The sequence below is a fragment of the Meleagris gallopavo genome, chromosome 5, assembly GCF_000146605.3.
Source record: "Meleagris gallopavo isolate NT-WF06-2002-E0010 breed Aviagen turkey brand Nicholas breeding stock chromosome 5, Turkey_5.1, whole genome shotgun sequence".
NCBI lineage: Eukaryota > Metazoa > Chordata > Aves > Galliformes > Phasianidae > Meleagris > Meleagris gallopavo.
The window spans coordinates 55,958,888-55,983,120 of NC_015015.2; the positions used below are offsets into that span (position 1 = coordinate 55,958,888).

General features: G+C 44.1%; 1 protein-coding gene across 1 annotated transcript in view; it reads right to left on the minus strand.

Moving 5' to 3' along the window:
- Positions 1-24,233, minus strand: part of MDGA2 (MAM domain containing glycosylphosphatidylinositol anchor 2) — a 375,704-nt gene continuing 351,471 nt past the window's right edge. The window contains exons 12-17 of the mRNA XM_031553799.1: positions 16,840-16,860; positions 10,829-10,984; positions 9,613-9,771; positions 2,961-3,091; positions 904-1,009; positions 1-511 (exon numbers count right to left, since the gene is read on the minus strand). Coding sequence (XP_031409659.1) covers positions 423-511; positions 904-1,009; positions 2,961-3,091; positions 9,613-9,771; positions 10,829-10,984; positions 16,840-16,860 — 662 coding nt within the window. The 3' untranslated portion in view covers positions 1-422. The remainder of the gene's footprint in view (positions 512-903; positions 1,010-2,960; positions 3,092-9,612; positions 9,772-10,828; positions 10,985-16,839; positions 16,861-24,233) is intronic.

The following is a 24,233-nucleotide window of genomic DNA, read 5'->3' on the forward strand; positions in this document are numbered from 1 at the left end:
TTTTTGGCAGGCCATTAGGTTTCCATGGTAACAAGCAAACTATTCATTTGAAACAAAACCAGCCATGACTTTGTGCTTTGACAAGGGTTTCTATCGCTCTGTTCCGAGAGTTCAACCAGATGATGCTGTATTCGTTATTGACCACAAAAGCACCTGAAGGTCTCTTCCTCACTTAGGCCAGATCTCGTTCTCACGCGTGGTTCATAGTGAGTTACACTCCCATGATGCCTTTTATGTCCCCAGTGCTTTTTAATTGTTTTTTTGTTTGTTTGTTTGTTTTTAATTTATTTATGTATTTATTTAACTTTTGAGTCAGTCAGTGGAGGAATCTTTGGTAGTTTGTTTTTAAATGTCCATTTTACAAAGACTCTTTCTTCATGCCAGTGCCTGGTGAATCTTTTGTAGCCTCTGCCAGGATAAGGTCACCTCTGATGACTTAAGACAAACATGAGGATGGTAACTGGGATAAGTCGTATATGCGCTAATGTCCCAACAGCACCTGATCGTAAATCTACAAAAAGGGGGAAAAAGGCAGAATTAAAGCTCTGTGTCATAACGCCAACATGGGGACGGTGGGGTGAAAAGAGGTCCACGGGCAATTGTGACAATTGGACTATAAATTTTAACACTGTTTCGACTCCCAAAACAATTTTTCACATTGCTTCATCCATCTGTCCTTCCTGAATCACTGGGGAGGGTTGGGTGTAAAGGGTGCTGCCCTGAGGGAACCCACTGCTGCCAGCATCTGCTGTGTGGGCAGAAAGCAAAACTCTTCTCCTGCAGCCTCTCTGACTTAACCACACAATGCTCTGCTCTCTCACAGAACGCCCATTTCAGCACAGGCCTCAATTTTACAGCACAAGAAGCAATTTGCTCTCCCCAGTGCATAGAAGAGCCACTTACTGTTGGCCGGCTGGTCGGATTTCATACACTCTCCTTCCACAATTGATACATCATCAATAGCAATGTCTCCTTCAATGCCTGGGCCCCGGATCCCTTCAAATATAAGCTGCAAAAAATAAAAGGAACAGCAGTTCATAGGATGGCAAATGGGAAGCACACAGCAGTAAACTTTCCTGAGGGGCTTGGAATACTATGCAAGCATTTCCTATGGGGTGGAATGCAGCACGAGCACCTTGTAGCCATTATTTACTATAAAGCTGCTTGTCAGCTGGGCACTACTGTTGTACAGAAGAAACCAAGTTATCTGTTTTCCTCTCCCAGTGCAACACGGTGCTGCCCTGCCTCACTGCTGCCTAATTAGCTCTGCAGAGGAGTGGACTCATTCTGTGTAGCAAGAAATATATCCCCTAGCAAACTTCAAAGCCCTTCTAATGAGATGAAGGAATTATGCAAGGGATACATCTCCCAAGCAGCACCATTTGCACAGCTATCTCTCTTCTCCTTTATTGCTCCCCCCAACTCAGATCTTTGAAATATTTTTGGCTCACTTAGATGAAAAGTTTCTAACCTTTAATCTGTGACAATATTTGCATCACATCCAATGAATCTTATAAGGGCGTGCTGTGGGACTAATGGAGAAATTAACTCTTGGAGGTAGAGCCAATTTGACAAAAATTATTAACACCATCTGGAGCAAAATGCTTAAATTACACCTCATAATGAGCTTGCATGTTAGGGAGGTGTCTGGGGCACTCTCTCTTTATCCACTGATTTCAACAGCAGCACACAAGTCCAAGCCTATTCTAGCAGCTTCCCACATTTCTTTGCTCATCACTATAGTTCAAAGCTTCTCATGTGAAATGAATAACCTTCACTAAATGAGTAAATACCAAGAGCAGTGGAAGACGCCCTTGCAAACCACAGAGGGCACGAGCATCACCCAAGGACCAGGTTGGATGGGTGTAAATGGGACACTGGGCCACCTTATCTGGTGCTTGATTTAGTGGTTGGCAGCCCTGCCCGTGGCAGAGGGGTTGGAACGAGATGGTCTTTGAGGGATCTCTCAAGCCCTGACCAGCTTCCCAATCGTGCTTTTCAACACCCTTGTTCTTCTTCCCTGCAGTCTTTTTGCCCAGTTCCGTCCCTCTCTGTTCATCTCAAGCATCACATCATGCTGCCCTTTGCACATCCCTCTCCACTAATTCTCCTTTCATTTTTTCCCACGCAACACTTCCATGACTGCCTATGCCAAAGCACTTCTGTTCCATCACTGCCTCTCTCTCACACATGGGGATAAGACAAAAGGTTGGGATTGGCATCTACCCATGAAGTGAACCCAATCCACATATTCCGGATGGCCGTTTTGGTTCGTGCTCAATTACTGTTCCCAAAGACATGGTCTCTTTCGGGGGCCCCAGGAATCCCAGGAACCAGCAGCTGTTTTTTTTAGACCTGTTCCATTTGGAAACAGCTCATGGCATGAACAAGAGCTGCTTCTAAGAATTTATCAGCATCTCACTGTCAAACCAGAACTGAAATGTCTGACGCCCAACACAATGTGTGGTGAATGAAGCAAACAGATTGCCATAGCTCTGAGCAGGCAGCACCCCTGCAAAGATGGATCCTTTATTTTTTCATGGAAAACTCACGTGTTCCCTGAGACATCTAACAAAGACTTTACACTATGGACCCTAAATGTTTTTTCATAGGAAATAATTTCATATTCCCGTTGGTAGTCTAAAATTATATAGATATAGACATACATTCTACCAGCTAACAGCATTGTCTAAGAACTGAAAGGCATTTCCTCTCAGAGGAAATAGCTGCTGTTCTGCCACTGATGTGTGCATGATTAAGCTCTGTGGTGCTCACCTATTTGCAGCAAGGAAAGCAATTACCTGTCCATAAAGCAGCTTTCAGGGCTGAAATGATGCTGTGAAATCCTGTGTCAGAAACAAGGGTCAGTGAATGCGTGCCCCAGACCTGATGCCTCCATCTGCAGTACCTGGTGCTGCTTGGGCACCGCAAAGCACGTGCAGCCCAGCGCCGTCCCTTACCTGGAATGAAGTCGGGGGGTTGATATTGACACGGGCTTGGTTCCAGTGCTGGCCCTTATTTCCACTTGAAGACCACAAGGGGTTCTCTATCGCGGTCTGGCCTTTCAGTCGCAGGTAAACATTCAAGCTTCCTGGAAGAGAGGGTAAGGAGGTGAGCTGGTGAGCTGAGAACCGAGCTGGGAGAGTAAGGCCCTGAGCCGGCCAGGCTGGGGCTGGGTGCTGGACCAGTGGTGGTGCTGGGACAATGCACTCCTGTGCTGCACATCTGGAACACATCTCTGCAACACAGTGGAGGTGAATATGAGGGTTTCTTATCCCATACTGAAAAATTTTTACACTTGGGATAACTGTGCCGTGGTGAAGCGAACTCTCAGTGGGTGGTGGCTCAGCAGCAAGCTGGGCCCTGAGGCAGGGAGCCATGTCCCTTGTTCCCAGCAGCTCTGGAAGTACACATGGCTTTCTGGCGGGACTGTAAGGAGTTTTTTGTGCATTAGTGCAAAGTAGGCATCTCCAGCCACCTTACCCAAATGTCCAACTTCTTGTTTACCCTGGCCATGGTTTACTAATACAAATGCATCTGAGGTAGGTATGATGCCTTTAATCCCAGTGAGAAGCATTTTGCAAGGACAAGACAATCCTCATTTGAACCTCAGTAAATCCTCAGGAAAAAAAACACCTCAAACCTCAACTCTGGGTGTCTCCCCACCACTGGCCATGAAGGTTCTGGTTCCAGAACAAATGTTCTTTGCAGCAAGTATCAGATCCCAGCACTCAGCTCCCTTCTGCGCAGTGCTCCCCCTTCTCTGATGGGCTGTGAGACAAAAACCAGGCTGTCCCTGAGCACCAAGAGGCAGCACTGTCTTCACTGAGCAGAGTTCAGCAAATCACTGTTTGCAGGTACTGTTCCTCTCGCTCACCGTTCTGACTGCAGGTGTGTGGGGCAGTGTCTCAGTGCTATGGGAATCACTGCCTCTGCCTTCAAGAATGCTCAGACAGCCAGGTTCACACAAAACCACGTTTCTCAGAGAGTCAGGAGTGGCATCTGGGATGCTGACACAAATCACATTTGCGAGGAGACCTCTCAGATCTGAGGCAGCTGCAGGGTGACTCAGCTCCTGCTAATAAAACTTCTTATTTCGAGCAATAGCAAAACTCAGTGCCTTGAAAGCATGAGCTAAAAGAGGAATGGAGCGGTGAGTATTCTCATCACGGCTGCTTCAGCAGGGTGCCCATCTCCTGGGACGGAGCAGGGAGGTGGTGCTGCTGGAGAAGCTGGGCAGCACCGGTCCCTCCTGCAGCATTTATTTTCAAATGCATGGGAAGTGAACAAGCTTCACAAAGGAGGAATGGATTGTAGCAGTGACAGTCCATCTCTGCCTGCTATGGGTACACCAAAAAGACCTCATCATCCTGCCACGTGCAGAAGAGAAATGCTTGGTTCTCCCATTCTCTCCTCAAAAAACCTGAGCACCTGGTGGAGCTGTGGGTATCCCTGTTCGTTGCAAGGAGCGGGACTAGACAACCTCTTGGGCCCCATCCAATTCAAACCATTCTATTTTTAACAACTGTGCTGGGTCCAAGGCAGGAGAAGAGGCAGGACTTCAGATAGCACTACTTGTAGTAACAGCACTACTCATAAAGTTACTTCTCATGAAGACAAAAAGCAATGCCATTATTAAAGAAGGAGAGCTGGTAATTATTTCACCCATTTGTGCAGGCTGCCATGCTGCAGGGCTGTGTGGAATCACTAAATAATTGAGGTAAGAAAAGCATGTAAATCCATCACTGCTGAGGTTACAGAGATTTAAGGTTGTTTGTATCACTCCCAGCCTCTCAGTGTCATGGAATTTCTTGAAATTAATAGCAGGTGATCGCAGTCTTACTTCAAACATAAAATAACCATTCCTGTACCAGATCATAGGGTCACAGAATGTTTAGAGTTGGAAGGGACCCTTAAAAGCCATCAGGTCCCACTCCCTGCAGCACACAGGGACACCCACAGCTCCATCAGTGCTCACAGCCCATCCCCTGACCTTGGCTGTCTGCAGGGATGGGGTAGCACCACCTCTCTGGGAGAACTGCCAGTGCTTCACTGTCCTTATTGCAAAAAACTTCTTCCTTATCTCCAATCTAACTCTCCCCTCTTTTAGTTGGAAACCATTATCCTGTCACAAAAGCCCCTGCTAAAGACTCTGTCCCTTTCCTTCTTACAGCCCCATTAGATACGGAATGGCCGCTCTCAGCTTTCCCCAATGCCTTCTCTTCTGCTCCTGTCCCTCATGGCCACAAACCTGCCCAAAATGTGACGTGCAACAAGTGCCTAGCTTTGAAATGCAACATGTTCTTCCAAGAAGGCTTTAGAAAAGTGCTCTGCCTTTGCAAATGCTGTGGAGAGGACAAGTTGGCTGTGTTGTTCTCACTGAGGTGTGCCCAGCAAGAGTTTGCCCATAGATACAGTCGTTCAGAGCTCCAGACAGATGGGAGTCAGAGACCCAAACTGTGTCCAGGAGCAGCAGGTGTGAATGAAGGAAATTCATTTCTTGGCATCATCCCACTGAGAGGGCTGGGAGCTGCTGTGTTCAGAGCTCAGCAGCAAAGACCTGGGCAGCTCCCAGTGGCTCTAATGATAAGAAAAATGGCTGTTCTCACAAAGTCAATTAGCAGTGCTCCACACTGAGGTGCGGATGGGAAAATCAGAAACACTGATGACTTAAAAAACAGTGACAGCTATAATGGAGCTACAACCCCATTCTCTCTCAGTACACAGTTATAATAAGGACAGCGACTCCTCATTCTCTTATTCCCCAACAATGGCTCATTGTTTGCTGCAAATCAAGTAATGGGATCTTCTATTTCCTTTCTGTTTAAGGTAATACACCCTCTCCCTTTGAAGTATGTGGAAAACAGCATGGGCAGTTTCCTTGGCAGCCAGCAGCCTCAGAGCCAGCCGTGAGATCCACTGGGAATTAAACTCCAACTTGTGAGCAAGAGCCATCTATTCCAGGCACAGATCACTTCTGCCTCCTGAATCAAACCACCTGGCATGGGATGTAGGCCTCCGCTTATCTTGCCAGAGCTTGCCACAGTTTCAGTGCTAATCTCAGATCTGCAAAGGCTCCCAAGCACCACTCCTTATCGCTACCCACATTTTCAGGCTCTTCTCCAGAGACACCAAGACCTGAGCAGCAGGCACGGATGCTGAGCAGGATGAACTGGATGGCTGCTTTTTACAGCATAGTGCAACAGCCGTGTTTTCAAATTGATGTCACCAGGGTCATTCGTGTAAGAACAGTGGGTGATGCCTCTTTTCCCCTATGCCTCCATCCCAGCACCAGTGCCGGAGCATCTAGGATGATCCTCCATTTTTTTAATTAGGGATCATTTGCGTCTCTGCTGGAAATGCAGACATGTTTTTTGATGTGCACAGAGACTGTTTTGGAAACAAAACTCTCCCCATGGGACAGCGGAGTAATAAGCCTAATACTCTTTATCTATGGATAATTAGGGAAAATAAAGCCCAACAGAAATGCAGACATACAGCTCTGAAGTCTGCTGAACAACGCTATGATAACATGGACAAAAAAATCAAGGGTTAATAGCCTTGTATCTTCTCTGAATGGTGGTCCATAGGTACAGGGGAGGAACAGGCTAGAACTTATTTAAGTCCCATTCCCCTGCAAGACTCCAGTTTTCAGGGAGAAGCAGTGAAAAACTGGCAGCTGAAGCTCATTGAAAAGAGAGCAGAGATCATGTGTGAGGTCTCAGTTGGCAGTTCCCATCCTGTCAGTGCATACTGAAGCCCTGATGGGCAGTCCTTATCCCTGCATAGGGATAAGAGGAACCTTCTATGTATATACAGGCTGCAAATTCCAGAACAGCAGTGAAGGGTCAAGGGTTCATGGTAAAACAGTCAATTTGGTGTAGTAATAAGATTTAGACATATCTACATGGTATTAATCCTTAATAAAGTGGGATTCTTCTGAAAAAAAAAAAATTATAAATTAAATAATTCAGAGAAACACAGAATTTTGAGATAGGAGGCACCTCTGGAATTTGTTCCAGAGCATTAGGTTGCCCAGGACAGTGGCCAATTGGGTTTTGGTTGTCTCCAAGGACAGAGACACTGCTGGTCAATCTGTGCCCATGTTTGAACACCTTCACTGTCAAATGAAAATTCTTACCAATCTGATGAATTCCTTTCATTTCTGTATGTGCCCATTGGCATTCTGCCTTGGGCAGAAATTATTTCCACGGTCAGAAGGTGAGCACAAGACTGAAGGTGAGCTCAGAAGACTAAACTGCTTGCATGAAATTTCAGCTTTAAAATAGCTGTTCAAAATATGATTAGATTCACCCATAGGCCAAACTTCTGTCAGAATGAAGATAACTTTAGCTACACAACTTCCAGCAGCATTAATATGAAAAGAGAAACTAAACAATGTGCTGCAATGGAAAATATATCTTCTAAATGAAGGTTATGGAGTATATGTCATCCGAAAAGCTTATTAGGACTGATTTACCTGGGCAAAGCATTGTGCTGTAACAGAATCACAGAATTGCTCAGGTTGGAAAAGACCTTAAAGATTATCAAGTCCAACTGCAACCTGACCAAACTACCCCAACTCTAACAACCCTCCACTAAATATAATAAACCCTAAACATAATAATAACCTAAACATAATAATAACCTAAATATAGTAACTCCTTTCCTAAAAATGAAGCAATTTCTAAGACCACAAACCTTCCAAAAAACATTCAAGTGATGACTTCATCAATGCAACCATTCCTAACATAACCATGTGCATAAATCTCTGAAGTCTTAGAACATCACTACTCCTGAGGTTTTTCTCTTCCCTTTTTTACTATCCTCATGTGAGCAATACAGGTGATGGAGTTCACACCTGGGGGATCAGATTATATACATTTGCTGATCTCATAATTCATTTCTTGGATGCTTATTGCATTCTCACGTGCTTTCTAACATTTTGTCAGAATATGATAATGTTGAATTTAGTAAAGATGCCTGCATTCAAACACATGGCTGACGCTATTAATTCATCATCTTTCTGTCTTTGGAGACAGAAAAATTTTGTATAAAGCTGTTCATAGAATCATAGAATGGCTTGGGTTGGAAGGGACCTCAAGGATCACGAAGCTCCAAACCCCCACCACAGGCAGGGCCACCAACCTCCACATTTCATAGCAGCCCAGGCTGCCCAGGGCCCCATCCAACCTGGCCTTGAACACCTCCAGGGATGGACGGGGCATCCACAGCCTCTCTGGTTTCAAAACTAGACCACTGGACCATAGTAGCTAAAATGATGTCACCTGTATTTTCTAACATTAGAGAAGTGACATTGAGGGATTTTGTTTTTTGACATCCAAGTGTCCACATCAACATTAAAAAAAAAACACCTGTACAGTCATACAGCTGATCACTAACTGTCATTGTCACCACCTTCATCTGTGGGTCAGCTCCTTTGTCAGGCAGCACTCTATGTGTCAGCTCAAGAAATGACACAGAAAAGAACAATTTCAGCCAAAATAGAGAAGGACAGAAGGGCAGCCCAGGAGAAAGACCAAAACTGCAAAAATTAGGAGTCACTTTTTCGTGGGCAGATGTCAACCTCAGTGGCTTTTTCTTATATTTATCCTAACTTTAAGAAGTTCCACAAGAACTCTTCGACCCTTAATGGTCGTAACTCTGCTCTTCACTGTCCTATAGCAGAAGTAGGCTCGTGGAGCACTCTGTACTTCTTTCACTCAGCATGGCATGGCTCCAGTTCCTCCTGCAACACGGAGTGAGCAGAATTTACACCGGGGGCTGCGTTGAGTGCTCAGCAGTGCAGACAGCTAGCAGAACGGAGCGAGCTGTCTGCTCTATTTATAACCCGAGCTCTGCCTGCAGGCAGCTGAATGTTTCCCAAAGCGACCACCAGAATGCACTACGAGGATGTGCTTGCCCTTGAAAACATCTATAAAAATACACCGAGTCAGGGCAGTGTGGCACTGGAAAGCCTCCCAACGCACTGGTAAGCACCAAGAACCCACAGGGATTTACAGGATTTAGAAAAATTGGCTCAGGCTTATGCTTTTACATTTTCCCACACTTCTTTTTTCTTTTTTTTCTTTAACACTGTGCAAAGTAATTAAACGTGTATTTTGAAAGAGCTATGACTAAAAATAGACCTGAAGATTCACCTTGGAAAGATCTGCTCCCACAGCTTTTGAGTGAATTGTTCAAGGCTTTCCTTTAGGACCCATGTGCTGCTGCATAGCACAAGGGCTGTGCTGCTAATTGCTTCATCCCTAAACTTGCAAGGAGAGATTCAACACAACCGTGACCAGGCAAAAAACACTCAAAACCAGGCAAAGCCTTTGTAAATCTTCACACTTTCAAGAGTCCCTGCTCAAAACCCCATGTGTACACAACATGCTCCTGTCAACTGTTAGAGTATTCCTGCTAGCATATTGATTGGGGATTGAGTGGGGAAAAGTTTGATGACCAAAAGAATGCTCTCAGGTGCCTCTCTTGCCAGCCTTGGCTATAGCTGGTTTTGGAAGTGATCCCGTGTTTCCCTTCCATATATCTGGACATTTCTCCTGCTATCTCTCCCAAAGTGAAAAGACAAGCTCATCGGCTCTCTCCTACCTATGTGCTGTCCATACATGTGATAGTAGAAGCTAAAACAGTAGGCTGTGTTCGTAGCTCCATAGGGATTTTTTGGAGCAACGCTGAAAACAGGACTGACGAGTCGGGCCTTCTCCCCTTCCAGCCTGGGCCGTGACGTCTCAATGTACATGTAGAAACCTAGGAAAGGACAAATGAAAATTGTTATGTTGTGGTCTTAAGAAACCAACACAATACACACACAGGAAGATATCGGGCTATTTTGGTTAATTTTTCACGTTCATCTGAGAACACCATGGTTTCTGGGTCATATTTGTTGTGCACTAAGCCCATATGTTTTCCACAGCTGATTCAAAGATGTTTTCTACCAGGAGTAAAATCAGGGCTTGCAGGTCAGTACTCATAAACAACTTCATATTGATATAACATCGTATATGCTCAAGAAAAGAAAAAATCTTTATGACGGGGTTCAGACTTCAGACTCGAGGTTGCAATTTTTTCCTATAAACAATGAGAGGGGAGAATTTTTAAAATAAGGTTAAAAAAAAATATCTTGATGGAAAGCTTCCAATGAACATTTTAAACTGCCCATGTCAATCCCAATTCAACGGCTCACAAGAAGAAAATATTCATTTATTCTGGAGTGCACCAACAACGGCGTATTTACTTAATCCAACCAAGCAAATATGATGCAGTATGATTTTTTCCTTCTTGGTAATAGAGGGCATGGGGCACACAATAAAATAGCTCAAGTTACTGCAGTACTTGATAAATTCAGCACAATATGTCTGACTTTTCAAATGAAAATAAATACTGCAGTCAAGACGGCACACTTCTGTTAACAAGAGTAGCAGATTGAAAATTACATGTTTTAGCAACACCCAAAGTAAAAACGGGGCAACCAGACCTCACTGTGATAGTTTGAGAGTCCAAGTTAGAATTCAAATGACATAAAACAGAAGAATAGTTCAAGACGTGCTAGGATATTTCCCCACCAGGCTGTAACGTGAAAGTGATCGCTTGGAAATGGCGCAGTAGAAATAATACAAGATGGTTAATGGCGCTGCTAGCGGGCTCTGATAGGGACTGGCCGCATGCCTCAGCTCTGGCAGTTTCTTTCTGCAGTCCCTGAGGTATGCTCATCTTGATGTGATTAGGAAGGACACCGCTGGGCTGGAGATCCCTGACCCCAGAGCAGCTCCCAGTGCAGGAGGAACGGGTGCACCCTGGAGCTTACCTTCCTTGGAGCCAGTCCGGTCTGCGTTTGGCCCTGTGTTGGGAGTGTATTTTGTGTCTCTCGTGGCAGTGCTTTGCTTTGTCCAGTCAAAGTTGTCCGTATCGTCTTGAGTGAAAAGGCAAATGTTACCATCCTCAAATCCACAGTGGAACTCTCCTGCCAACACAGCAAATGAGAGGAGATTTAGTGCCTGAAAGCACTCAATGCTTGCTTACCTCTCCATGAGAATGGATGTATTAGAATCATAGAATCACAGAATTGCTCAGGTTGGAGAAGACCTTAAAGATCATCGAGTCCAACCTAACCATACTACCCTAACCAACAACCCTCTGCTAAATCATGTCCCTGAGCACCACATCCAAGCTGTTTTCAAACACACTGTAGGTTGATGCTCATTAACAGCACTGGAAATAGATATACATTTATTTTGCATCATTCTCTACTGTTGATTGTCACTTTTAAGTGACCGCGATGAAAATAAGGCACCGTCATCATCCTGTGTTAATGCTACTTGAAATTAATTATACTCAATCTTGTCTAGATCCTCCTCACATATTCAGCTATAAGTAACAGCCCTTAGAGACACTGTCTCTATTGACCCAGATAAGATTCCTGAAGAGCTGAGAAGAATGGATAGCATGTCTATAAAACATGAACTGTGTGGGAAAAAAAGAAGTGGTCGGTTATTTTGGTTTAGGGATAAGATCATTTAAGAGAAGCGTACAGCACCTCTTCAAAAGGAAAACGTGGTCTGCAATGTGGCATCTCTTAAATTACTCTCAGTTGTCAATAGGGATGGGAAAACAAAGAATGGCTAGAACAAGAGGAAATGTTATTTAAAGTAGACATGATGATCCCCAGTCAGGATTATTGGGATCCTCTCTTTTGTGAAGCAGGTCTGTCAGACACCATCCCAATGATCCCACCTCCTGGTTATGACAGGTTGGGGAAGTCCTATAATCAGGTATTTAGGAACCAAACAAACCAGAACTTCAAGGTTCAGTTTTCATCTCAGAACAGAATGAGGCCTCGTGTAGTAAAATGTGCAAAAGCTTAATTTTATACACACGAGCAGTTCCTGCTGAGTTTACTCTTCCAGCAGTCAATTGATTTATCTGAGAAAACAAGCAAATCTCTCTTCTCCTGGGAGAATGCAGCTGTCTGCATACTGTGTAAGCTACAGCATTCGTTATAGGGGTGCAATTTATATTCATTGTTAGGAGAAACTCTAACACCAGGCACCATTCATCTGTGTTAAATTCAGAAGGTGTATAAACGTTTGCAGGTTTGGGGCTTCAGTAAACTATAAATCCACTTCAGCCACTGGAGCTTCACTGCAAATCAGTAAAGACAGAAGGACCTGGAGCTTAGCTTGGATATGTACTGCTAAGCAAGGATGCTGCTCTGAAGCTTATTTAAAATCATATAATGCTGCAAACTGAAAAAACAGGCTTGACAATTCCTCCCAATCCACCAGGTGCATTAGGAGTGCTTTCCAAGCCCTCCTCATTCTGCCTCTGCTCATGCTGAACAACACAAACTTCCCGTTGCATAGCAGTCAGCACGAAGCACTGCTCCAAACACCAGGTTGCCACAAAAACCCAGTCCACAGAAACCTCCATGACCATTAGCACCCCAGGCTTGATTTCTTGATCAATTTACTGCTTTTATTAGATCCTCCAGGAGAATTAACTCAGAAATGTGGCTGAAAGCCATCAAGGCGATGAAGAGCCCACTTCAGGACTTCAGTTTGACTCTGGAGGTAGTGCTTTTTGAATGCTGAATTTGGAATGATGAAGAGGGAACATACAAAACCATTCGGCACAGGAGCATCTCCATAAGCACCACGGGGGAAAATACAAACAGTGGCCTGACAGCTGTTCTGCTCGAGAGATGAGCATATGAAAGAACACCTGGGCTGCAGACTCCATCCAAAGTCCTTCCAGGGAGAATGAGTGCAGACCAACACCTTCATTGTTGTCTCCAAGAGCAGGAGGAGAACACAAAGACCCTGACAAAGGTCTTGAATGAGCAGTGACACCAAGGAAGCACTCTAACATGCGTTGCTTGGTTGACACTACATTGGGCCTCCACTTTTACATACCCTCCCTATAGCATGCAAGGTGCTGCTTCTGCACAATGAGACAAAACGAAAAGGCCAAACAGTGGCGAAAGGAGTAAAATTCTGCCTATCAGATCCAGTCCTGCAGCAAAGTGATTTAAGACAAAGCATTTCCAGCTATTCAGCGGTTCCTACCACTGCCCCTCCAGTTGCTTAAAAGCTGCATTTCCGTGTCACAGTGTGCCCTCAGAGCTTCGTTAAGAAATTCCACCACATCAGCAGAACAAAATCCACATCAGCCTTTTCTTCAAGTGAAACAAATTAATGCATTCAGGCTAGATGAAGAAAGGCAAGTAAAAGTTTGCCATTTATCTAATATGAAAATACCGGTTTCACGTAGAACCCTGCCATTTGGAATGCACTGGAAAAGGTTAGTGCTAAGTATTCTTGGCACTAAACATCTTGTGAAAAATAACAGATGAATACAAATGGTAAGTAGTTCCCTGGGATTAGCTCTACACTTCCCCTGTGCAGGAACTGGGGCTGTTAGAAAGGAGGAGACAGACTCCTCAGCAGTGTCTCTTCTGTCAGGACAAGGGGAAATGGCTTCAAACTAAAAGAGGGGAGAGTAAGACTGGAAATAAGACAGGAGTTTTTTACTCTAAGGGCAGTGAGGCACTGCACAGAGTGCCCAGAGGGGCCGTGGTGCCCCATCCCTGCAGACAGCAAAGGTCTGGGGATGGGGACTGAGAACTGATGGAACTGTGGATACCAAAAATGGTCCCAAACGCCATTAAGGACAGAGGTGAATTGTTGATCCAAACCCACACTAATGCAAGTCGTTAAATAAATTTATTGCCAATCATGGCAAAATATGAAACCCTTCTCGAAGTGCAAGGCTCTTCATTCTAATATGAACTCTTTTTCCGTAAAATTCAAGTTGAATGACTTTTTCACATCTTATGTCTTCCATTATTCAAGTGTAACATCTAATTGCACTCATTGATATGAAATTCTTAAATGTTCATAGAATCATAGAATCACAAAATCACAGAATCATAGAATGGTTTGGGTTGGAAGGGACCTCAAGGATCACGAAGCTCCAACCCCCCACCACAGGCAGGGCCACCAACCTCCACATTTCATAGCAGCCCAGGCTGCCCAGGGCCCCATCCAACCTGGCCTTGAACACCTCCAGGGATGGACGGGGCATCCACAGCCTCTCTGGGCAGCTGTTCCAGCACCTCACCACTCTCACAGCAAACAACTTCCCCCTCACATCCAACTGAAATCTGCCCTCCCTCAACTTCAAACCATTTCCCCTTGTCCTTCTGTTATCTACTCTTCCAAAGAGTTGACTCCCCTCCTGTTTGTAGGTTCCCTTTAGGTACTGGTCTACAGAATACAGTAGTTTGGTCTACTGTAAACTGTCTACATTAAACACCTTATTTATATGTCACACACACACACACGAAAGTAGCTCTAAGGCAAAATATCAGTTTTTCAGCCATTTGATGATACTTCCTTATCTACTGCAGAAATCTCACGAGAACGAATGTTCTTTCCATGTGATTATTCCAGAATTTGAGCAGGAAGGTCTGCCTTCAGTTTCCAGATATTTTTCCCATAAAGTTGCCCTTGAATAGGGCACTTACTCTTCATTCACAATGGTGTAAATAAAGTTAGAATTCAGCCCAACAGGTTTAGAAAGAATCAGAAGCTGGTTGGTGTTATATAACATACAACATCACCATTCATCCTGCATTTTCAGTGACACAAAATGAGATTGGAGAAAGCATGGATAAAGATGAGATTGAATTTGCTGTGGGAGCCAGAACTTCTTTTTCCCAGCAGATTTCTCTCCTGTCAAAGGGTTTCACTCAAGAAGTCACTGGGGAAAAAAGCAAGCCTTCAAGATTTAACCATCTCTTTGGTTGTCTGAAAGAAATGCCACCGGGTGCCCTATAGCTCCCAGTGGGCAAACTCTCCCATTAGCAGAGGTGCAGAGCTAGACAGAGTCAGAAGCAGAGGACGGAAATGGTGGGCAGGCTGCCAGAAGTCTCTCTCCCTGGAGCCAGCAGGGTTTTGACCTGAAGGGTGATTCGGGTGCCACCTGCACTGAGCCACGTGCCTGGCAGAGCTGCTGCTCTGAACTAGATAATCTCTAGTGCAATAGAGACATTCTGAAAATGAGACAATTTCAGATCTTAAAATCATAGAAGATTATAGTGGGAAGCACATGGGAGTGCAATGCTTTTTTTTCCTTAACATCAGAGAGTATATGTTTAATACATTAATTAGCAAGGGCCTCATCTACTGCTCACTTAAGTCAATGAGATTGGATCCTTCAGCTCCCACGAGCTTTAAACTGAGCCCTGATTAATTATTAATGCATCTCACAAGACCTTCAGCAAATAAGTTTAAAATTTACAGAAAAGTTTGGCCATCATCTGAGAGACAGAGAGAGGCTGCTTGCACAGCCTGCTGCTGCTTCTCTGCCTGCCTATGGCTGCACCAGGACAGCAATAATGGAAGAGTCCCACTCCGTTTACAGGAGCATTTCTGCATATGTGATTAAAAGCAAGAATAACATCAGAGTATGTCCCACAAAATACACAAAATATGCTCTTGCTACTGAGTGGAAATCAATCGTGAAGTAGACAGATGGGGGATGAAGTAGGATGTTAGTGGTAGAATGAAGCTGTTTTTCCTAGCTCCAGCCCAGTCTCCTGTCTGCTGTACTGGCATAGGTTTGGTGCCTGTGGGTGATTTGGGAAACAGTTGTACCAGGAGACATTCATGTGCTACTGAACACCACACATCAGGTAGGACACAGTCAGAGCAATTCTATGATTCTATGAGCTGCTGACTGCAGCTGGAAGGATTGCAGTAACTCACTCAGAATCATGGAATCACAAAATGACAGAATCACAGAAGGGGTAAGGTCAGAAGGGACCTCTGGAAGTCATCTGACCCAATTCATGCTCACGTAGATGTACTTCAAGAGATGCACATGTAGTTCTCATGCAAGGAGAAATTACTTTGGAAAATGTTATACATGTATACTTTTCCTCTGAGATGTTTACAATGTCTGCTAAGGCTCAGACACAGATCCTACTCAGTCACAGAATCATAGAATTGCTCAGGTTGGAAAAGACCTTAAAGATCATCAAGTCCACCCGCAACCTGACCATACTACCCTAACAAACAACCCTCTGCTAAATCATGGCCCTGAGCACCACATCCAGTTTATAAACAGGTCCAGAGTTGGTGACTCAACCACCTCCCTAAGGAGCCTGTTCCTTAAACGTGAAGGCTGTGGCAAGGTGAGGGTTGGCCTCTTCTCTCGTTTAACTAGCAATAGGTCTAGAAAGAATGGCCACAAGTTGTGCCAGAAGAGGCTCAGGTTGAATATTAGGAAACGTTTCTTCTCCAAAAGTGTTTAAGTGCTGGAATTACCTGTCCAGGGAGGTGGTTGAGTCACTGTCCCTGGAGGTGTTCAGGAACCATGGAGGTATAGCACTGAGGAATGTGGTTTAGTGGGGAAATATCTGTGGTAGGTGGATGGTTGGACTGGATGATCTTGGAGGTCTTTCCCAACCTTGGTGACTCCATGACTCTGTGACTAAACTATAGCTTTGCCCCTTCATACTGAGTTGCTATGATCCAGAAATTGAATTTATTTTTAGAGCAACAGGTTTTTCTTTAGACAGACTGCTTGGGTTAGGAAGAAGGAAAGATGGGCTGGAGCTACAATATGTCCTTCCTCCATCAACTGTTGCTCTAGCACTTTGCAGAACAAGAGGAATGACAGCATCAGGCTCAGCTTGCACACAAAAATAAGGGGCACTGCAACTGAGTGGAATAATTGTCAGTCACTTTTTAAGCACAAAGGACAACAGGTGCAAGGACAGCTCTTCATGTGAATAAAAGATAAAGAAATACTTACGTAGGTGTGGATTTACTGGAGCTGAAAGAGAGAGGAAAAAAAAAAATTAGCACAAAGGGAAAATCCTAATTAACCAACACAGAGATGACCCTAAATTGCCCACTGATCATTCTTCCCCTTCCTGAGGACCCCGATTACAGGTCCCACATTAACACAGACATCAAAACTGTTTTGCAGCTTCTTGACAAGCCAAAGGCAATGACTTCCATGAGAAAAGCCTCTTCCACTCATTACACGTGCTCCATCATTATCACATGCAGCCTGGGGAATGAGATGCTGTAATTAAGCATCAAAGCTAGATTATTGGCACAGACACTGTACAGAAGAGGACAGCTGCACAGCAAAACTTCAGGTGATGCCTTCATGCAGGAATCCAACAAAAGACACAGGAAGGATGTATTCATCCGAAGCGGAGGTTCTGCGTTATGCCTTACTCAATTGTTGGTCTTATCAATGTTTGGGTATTTAAGGTAACAAACTATTCTTCTATTAAATAAACAGTATTATTCTTCAGGTTGTGAATGGATAGCACTTGCATTCTTCCCAGAAATCACAATTTTATTTTTAAGCAGCAGGAAACAAAAGCACAGCAAGTTGGAGAGAAGAGGTTTGATCCCATTAGGCCAAGAGATACAACCAAGCAAGAAGAAGAAAAAAAAAAGCCAACAAAACGTGCAAGCCTGCTGCATAAATCCTCTTCTAGGGGGAAATGTTTTAAAGACATTCTAGAAGACAAAGAAGGGTGAGGCGTGCCGTCCCAGGGCTGCCAGCATTGCAGCACCCATGCCATTGGATGCTGCTTTCCAGGGCTGTGTTCCTGCGGATGGAGAAGCGACAAAGCAGTTCTGCCCTCCCCTATGCATCCACCTCTGCCCATTCCCTGCCCCACGGCAGGGACAGTTGATGACCACTCCTCCTCTTGGGAGGCATCAAAACCAAATTTCCACCATTGCAAAGAGGTTTTGAGATAACTTTGCTGAAAAATATTATTTCTGTCTCTTCTCTGGCTCTGCGCAAAGCCCTTTGTGACTGAGCATGATGACTGGTGCTGGGCATCCTTGGCACAGGTGATGAAAAGTACTCTTGTTTAACAGTACCTCAGCAAAATTACAAAAAGCTCTAAATTCCTAATTCTTTAATACTGAGGTTCACCTATCAGCCAGAGGATGGAACAGGATGAAAGTCAAACCTTAGTCATGCTTACAGATATCTTAGCCATGGGATGGCTTTATCTTATCCATGAGGGAAGACTGACCTGAACAATGCTAAACATTGGAAATTTGGTCTGAGGGAGAAACGAAAGTCTTCATTTCTGTGCTGCCTATTTGTGGAAGGGTATATTTGAGGATGGGAGACTTAGGAAACAGAGCCCTTCTGCTAGAAGCCCTTACTGCCATTCCCAAGCTGTGTTCAGAGACATGAATCCTGCTTTCTGACCCCAGCCACGGTTTCTACTTAGCATTAACTTCAACCTGAAGCTTTTAAAACAGGTCTAATTTAGTGACTCTGCCATCTGATCTTTCTTCGCTGAAACAAATGAACAGCGACTTGCCCCTGTGCAATTTTAAGAAACTTAGCCATTACATTATATTAGACAACCTCATAGCTTTTACCAACAAATTACCTTTCATTCTCCAAGAAACATTCATTTTGCGAGCTTCTTGAGTGATTGAACTTGGAATTAGCTGAAATTGCTGGAAACTACGTTTAGTGATGCTTGCTTTGTAACTAAACGCACAGGCTTTTATGGAAACTGTCATCAGTGCGTAACCTTGAGTCATGCTACTCAGACTGTTCACACAGCAAAGCAAAAAAGGCTTCTTGCCAAGCTAGCTGCAGTTCAAACTGATGGACAAAAGCAGAAAAGCAAATTGAAGAAGTTAGGCTGAACTTATCTAACGAAATAAACTAGAAGAATAAAATGAAATTGAAAATAAAGCAACCCAGAAAGCTCACTGTCCTTAGTGGTGCACTAAGCTGCCATGTGATGAAGTCTGACAGCTCCAGGGCTCTCTGCTGAAAGGTGAGGCTGCTGTGTGCGCAATGTGAGGGCAGCTCATTCAATTAGCCATGAAGATAAACCAATGGATGACTGATGGAGCAATTCCTAAGGCTGAGCTGGGAACATCTGGAAAGGCTTTGTGCCTATGAGCTCACGCTGCTCTGCTCTGCTGGCCTGGCTTAATGCTGGGGAATCTCAGGAGGAGAACCAAGCATCAGGAAGGATGTGAGCTCGGGTAGAGCTGAGGCGGATCATCCCTTAATCTCTCTGCCTTTTCTCCAGTGTGCAGGGAATAAAGCCCACTGGAATTTCAGCTTGTCGGACAACTTCACTTTTCAGTGATCTGTATATGTGCAGGTGATGGCAGAAAAATGTTTGTTCTCAGCGCCTGCCCTTGTGTTACATGTAACTGCATTTATACAGCGATGTCTCCCAGAGATCCTCCTCGATACAGACACTTGTTCAGGAACTTGTACAGGCACTGAGACATTGTGCCCTTCCTTTAAAAACACAGCTGCAAATCGACTGTGAGAAACATAAAACTAGAGGTAAGTATGCTGGGTATTCGGCTGCTCTGTTTTCTACTACTGGAAACTGCTGTCTACATACAACCAGAATCTAAAAGCTTTAATGAGGGATCAGGAGTCCAAACCTCTAAAAGCACTTGGTTTGCATAGTGGAAAGCAGTCTTCATTGTAGATATTGATTCTCTATGCAAGGTTTTCTTTTTCCTCTGCATAACTACTTACAAAACAGCCTCGTACTTAATCTGTGTATACTTATAAATCCTATAATTTATGCTCTATGTGATGCCTTTTTTTTCTTGTGGGGCCCAGAAATATAATAGTAATAATAATAAATGGAACAATTACATACACTTCTTCCATACAGGATCTGGGAAGTTCCTAACCTGTATAAGAATCCACAGGCAGGGCCATTACGTGATTGGCAACCATCATCTACCTACCATGTCACAGAGGGCTGATTCTACATACAATAAATACAATGCTAGGATTTGGGCTTCATTCACAGAAATGAAATTAACTTGCTTGTTTACCACTGGTTAGAAATATTTAACCATAAGTGCATATCTGAAATAGTGTTAATTGGAATAGCTGGAGGACGTTATTGCTTGTTTGCATCACGGAGGCTGACACAGATTTATGTAAAGTGATGGAGATTACATTGAACCTGTTACTAAAAGGCTTATCTGTTTTGTACCAGCCTTCAAAACACTCATTAGTGCTATTTAAACTGCCCTGTTAGTATTTACTTGCCAGACTGTGATCACTAGCAGAGTAACATATGCACCTACCAAAGAATTTGTCAAGTGATGCTTGGCTGTAATTATCAATGTCACTCCTTCTGTGATGATTGTCCTTTTCTCCCACTCCTCCTCTGCATGGAGGAGAAAATAACTCATGGCAGGCAAGGAATTTCCCTATGAAATGTTTCCACCATGCGTAAGGTTTTGATTTGTGGGCTTGGATAGCAAGGAGGTTTTGTCTTGTATGTACGGTTCCAGCTTGGGATGGCAGGGCGTGCTGTAAAGAGCTCATAAATAAGGCTTCTCCTAATTTGGTACTACTGTAGTAGCCTTGTCATTTTGGACATTCGGATGGCTACCAGCAGGTTAGCCCACTGGAAGCTGTTATTTATATATGAGCATTTTCCCCATTAAACTCCAGTTGTGGATTTTAATTAAAAATGCAATGTGCTCTGCAGCAGAACTCAACAAAAACGACTGCACAGGCAGGAGCAACGTGACCTAACTTGAATGATTGGTAAATTAGACACCTCATCTAAGAGTGTCCCTAAAGTCACAGAGAGATATGGGCATGTCTTAAGGGTGAGCCATCCACTGAAAGAAATCTGGAGAAACCTCCTCTCTGGTAAGGCAGCAAACGCAATCCACGCACTAGGAATGTCAAGTTGATTCTCACACACTAATTTGAAAAATCATTTTTGGGCAGCACCAACCCAAGGTTGTCATGCTACAAATGACAACTTTAAGCTGTCAAAATAACTCCTATAGGCCATGGTCTGTCTGTTCCCTACTTGCATGAAGCTGAAGCTCAAGTGTAAAGGAGAATGCACTCATTAAAGGCAAAAGACACTGCTACCATTTTTAGCAACTCTAATTATCACGCATCTGATCTGCTTTTCATGCTGGCTGCATTTCTTTAAAATGGGGTGAAATCTTTTTAATCTGCTTACAAGATGGAAAAACATGTTTTCAGTGGGAATCCTTACCAGCGATACAAAGAAAAGCATACATTTTAAACATCAGAATCACAGAATCACCAAGGTTGGAAAAGACCTACAAGATCATCCAGTCCAACTATCCACCTATCACCAATAGTTCTCACTAAGCCATGTCCCTCAACACAAAATACAAACGTTCCTTGAACACCTTCAGGGTGGGTAACTCCCCCACCTCCTTAGGCCCATTCCAGTGCTTGACCACTCTTTCAAAAAAGTAGTATTTGCTGACATCCAGCCTAACTCTCCCCTGGTGCAGCTTGAAGCCATTCCCTCTAGTCCTATCCTTGGGTTGGAAGGGGCCTCAAGGATCATGAAGCTCCAACCCCCCACCACAGGCAGGGCCACCAACCTCCACATTTCATAGCAGCCCCTAGAAGAGGCCGACCCCCAGCTCACTACAACCTCCCTTCAGGTAGTTACAGAGAGAGTTATAGAGAAAAAAGCTTGTCTGCACTAATAAAGGTGGCAAACACTGGGACAGGGTGCCCAGAGAGGTTGTGGAATCTCCATTCTTGGAGACAGTTAGGACCCAACTGCATGTGGCCCTGGGCAGCCTGCTCTGAGTAGCTTGGATGAGATGATATCCAGCAGCACCTCCAACCTCAGCAACCCAGTGATACTGCAAGGTATTAAACTGTTGTAAGTCCCCAAAAAAGTATTTCTGAAGCAGTGGAGTGAGAAGTGTGGAGTGATGTGGCTGAAGTCCAGTGTGCCTGCAGGGTATCAATCAAAATTGCACACACCTACAGGATGAAACTATATTGAAAATATGAAGATCCAACTGTGGATGGGCTGTTTTTGTGTGTGTGTGTGTGCTTAAGGTCTCAACAAATGTAATGGGGAGAAATCTGTCAAAAATTATCTTCTCCATTTAAGAAACATTCGCATGATGTCTTATTTTCTGGGTAATGTTTATTATTACTTCTACTTCAATTCTGGTCTGCTGCTGTGCATGCTGCTAGCCCATTAGCTGCTTTTCTAAGATTCTAGCATTTCAGACTATAACTATTGGATTCGCACCATAATAATATATGCAGTATCATTATTTTATAGCTGGAGTTATAACACACTTAAAATTAGCCTGGTAATAGCTAGCTGACACTATGGTGCTTGGACAAATGTTGAAATAAAATGTGTATTTGAAGCACACAGAGAAATTCTGGAACCCCACTTCAAAGAGAAGTCATTCTGGGTTTATCCTATCGATTAGCACCTGGCTCACCATTTCTTACACTGTATTTGTTGACACCTGAGTGATGGCACTGAGCACCACTGCAGGAGCATCCTTCCACCTGGGGCACAACATTATGGCTCCATCTCTCCTGGGCAGCTGGATTATGCTTGATGTCCAATCGGCATGTTTGAAATGGGATGTCATTCACATCTGTGCTAATGGCAGATTCTAGCAGAAGAAATTTGCTGTAGTCCAAATATGTCTTTTTATGTTGCATGGGAATGTTTTCTTCGGCAGCTTGGGGCTAGAAATGCAAATTATATGATGTTTCATTAACGGCTCAAACTCGGTGTGGTTGTGAGCCGAGAACTGAGTCAGTTCCTGAGACCTGCCAGAGCACAAACACCACTACAGTGCAGCACTTCACAGAATCACAGAATGGCCAGGGTTGGGAGGGACCTCAAGGATCATGAAGCTCCAAACCCCCACCACAGGCAGGGCCACCAACCTCCATATCTTACAGCAGCCCAGGTTGCCCAGGGCCCCATCCAACCTGGCCTTGAACACCTGCAGGGATGGACGGGGCATCCACAGCCTCTCTGGGCAGCTGTTCCAGCACCTCACCACTCTCACAGCAAACAAATTCCCCTGACATCCAACCTCAATGTGCCCTCCCTCAACTTCAAACCATTTCCCCTTGTCCTGCTGTTCTCTACCCTTTCCAAGAGCTGACTCCCCTCCTGTCTGTAGGCTCCGTTTAGGTACTGAAGGCTGCACTGAGGTCACCCTGCAGCCTTCTCTTCTCCAGGCTGAACAAGCCCAGCTCTCTCAGCCTGTCTTCATAGGGGAGGTGCTGCAGCCCCCTGATCATCTTTGTGGCTCCTCTGAACCCTCTCCAAAAGTTCTCTGTCTTTCTTGTATTAGGGAACACAGACACTTCCTTAGTAGACACCTAATGAGGAGCAAAGGTCCAACAGGAATTGCAGCAGAATGACTAATTTCTCCTCATTTGTGCATTCACAGATTCAGTAAACAATTTCTTTTAATTGAGTGTTTGCCAAGATGGGCTCTGAGAAACATACATTTTAGCAAACACTTTATTCTAACAGGCAAAATTTAAACTTCATTCATCACCACTGATAGCAGATCTGGCATGGAGTGAAATGTGCAACTATGTTACTCAGAATTTGTACTTGAGGTTGTTCAAAGTAATTTATCTCCTTGTTATTAATAGAGTGCTAAAAACAATTTATGAGGTTGAGTAAGGCATTCTACAAACAATGTAGAAGACATTTACTTTTTTTCCATCTTTGTTTTCTATTTCATATTATTTGATAATGATTTTGGAAAGCAACTGGTGGCCTGCATGTTTCCTTTGGCTCTTCTGCTGTGTGTGATTTCCAGCTCTGGGCTCTCTTAGGTATCAGTACAGCACTACTGACAGCTGGATCCAGCTGGCTGTGACTTGACCCATGTGTCACAGGGCTTCTATCCCATGGAATTAGCAAAGTTTCATGGAAAACTCACACTTCCATGGTTCCATGCTTAAAAATATCTTCCTCCGGCACACACTTCCCTTTCTCAACTATAAAAAACTTCCTACTCAGCACATCTGCTTCCCATGGTAAACTGCACAATGATGTCTTCAACAGAGCTGCCTTCTCTCTAAGGTGTGTCGTGTCCACTCACTGCAATTTTCACAGGCAAGAAATAAAAAAGTTAACTCAGTTATTCTTTACATTAATACCTCAGGAAGGTATTTTGAGTTCTTTTCAGAGCTCTAGGAGTTAATTCTTGGTAATGCTTGGTAATAAGACTGAATGGAAGGATGTAGAAAAACTCTCTTTCTGGTCAAGTGGACGAATCCTTGTCATAGCAAACTTTTGGAGGAATATATAGAATCATCCTTTCTCACTTGCATAGGATTAGGAATAGTCAGGGTTATTTTGATCA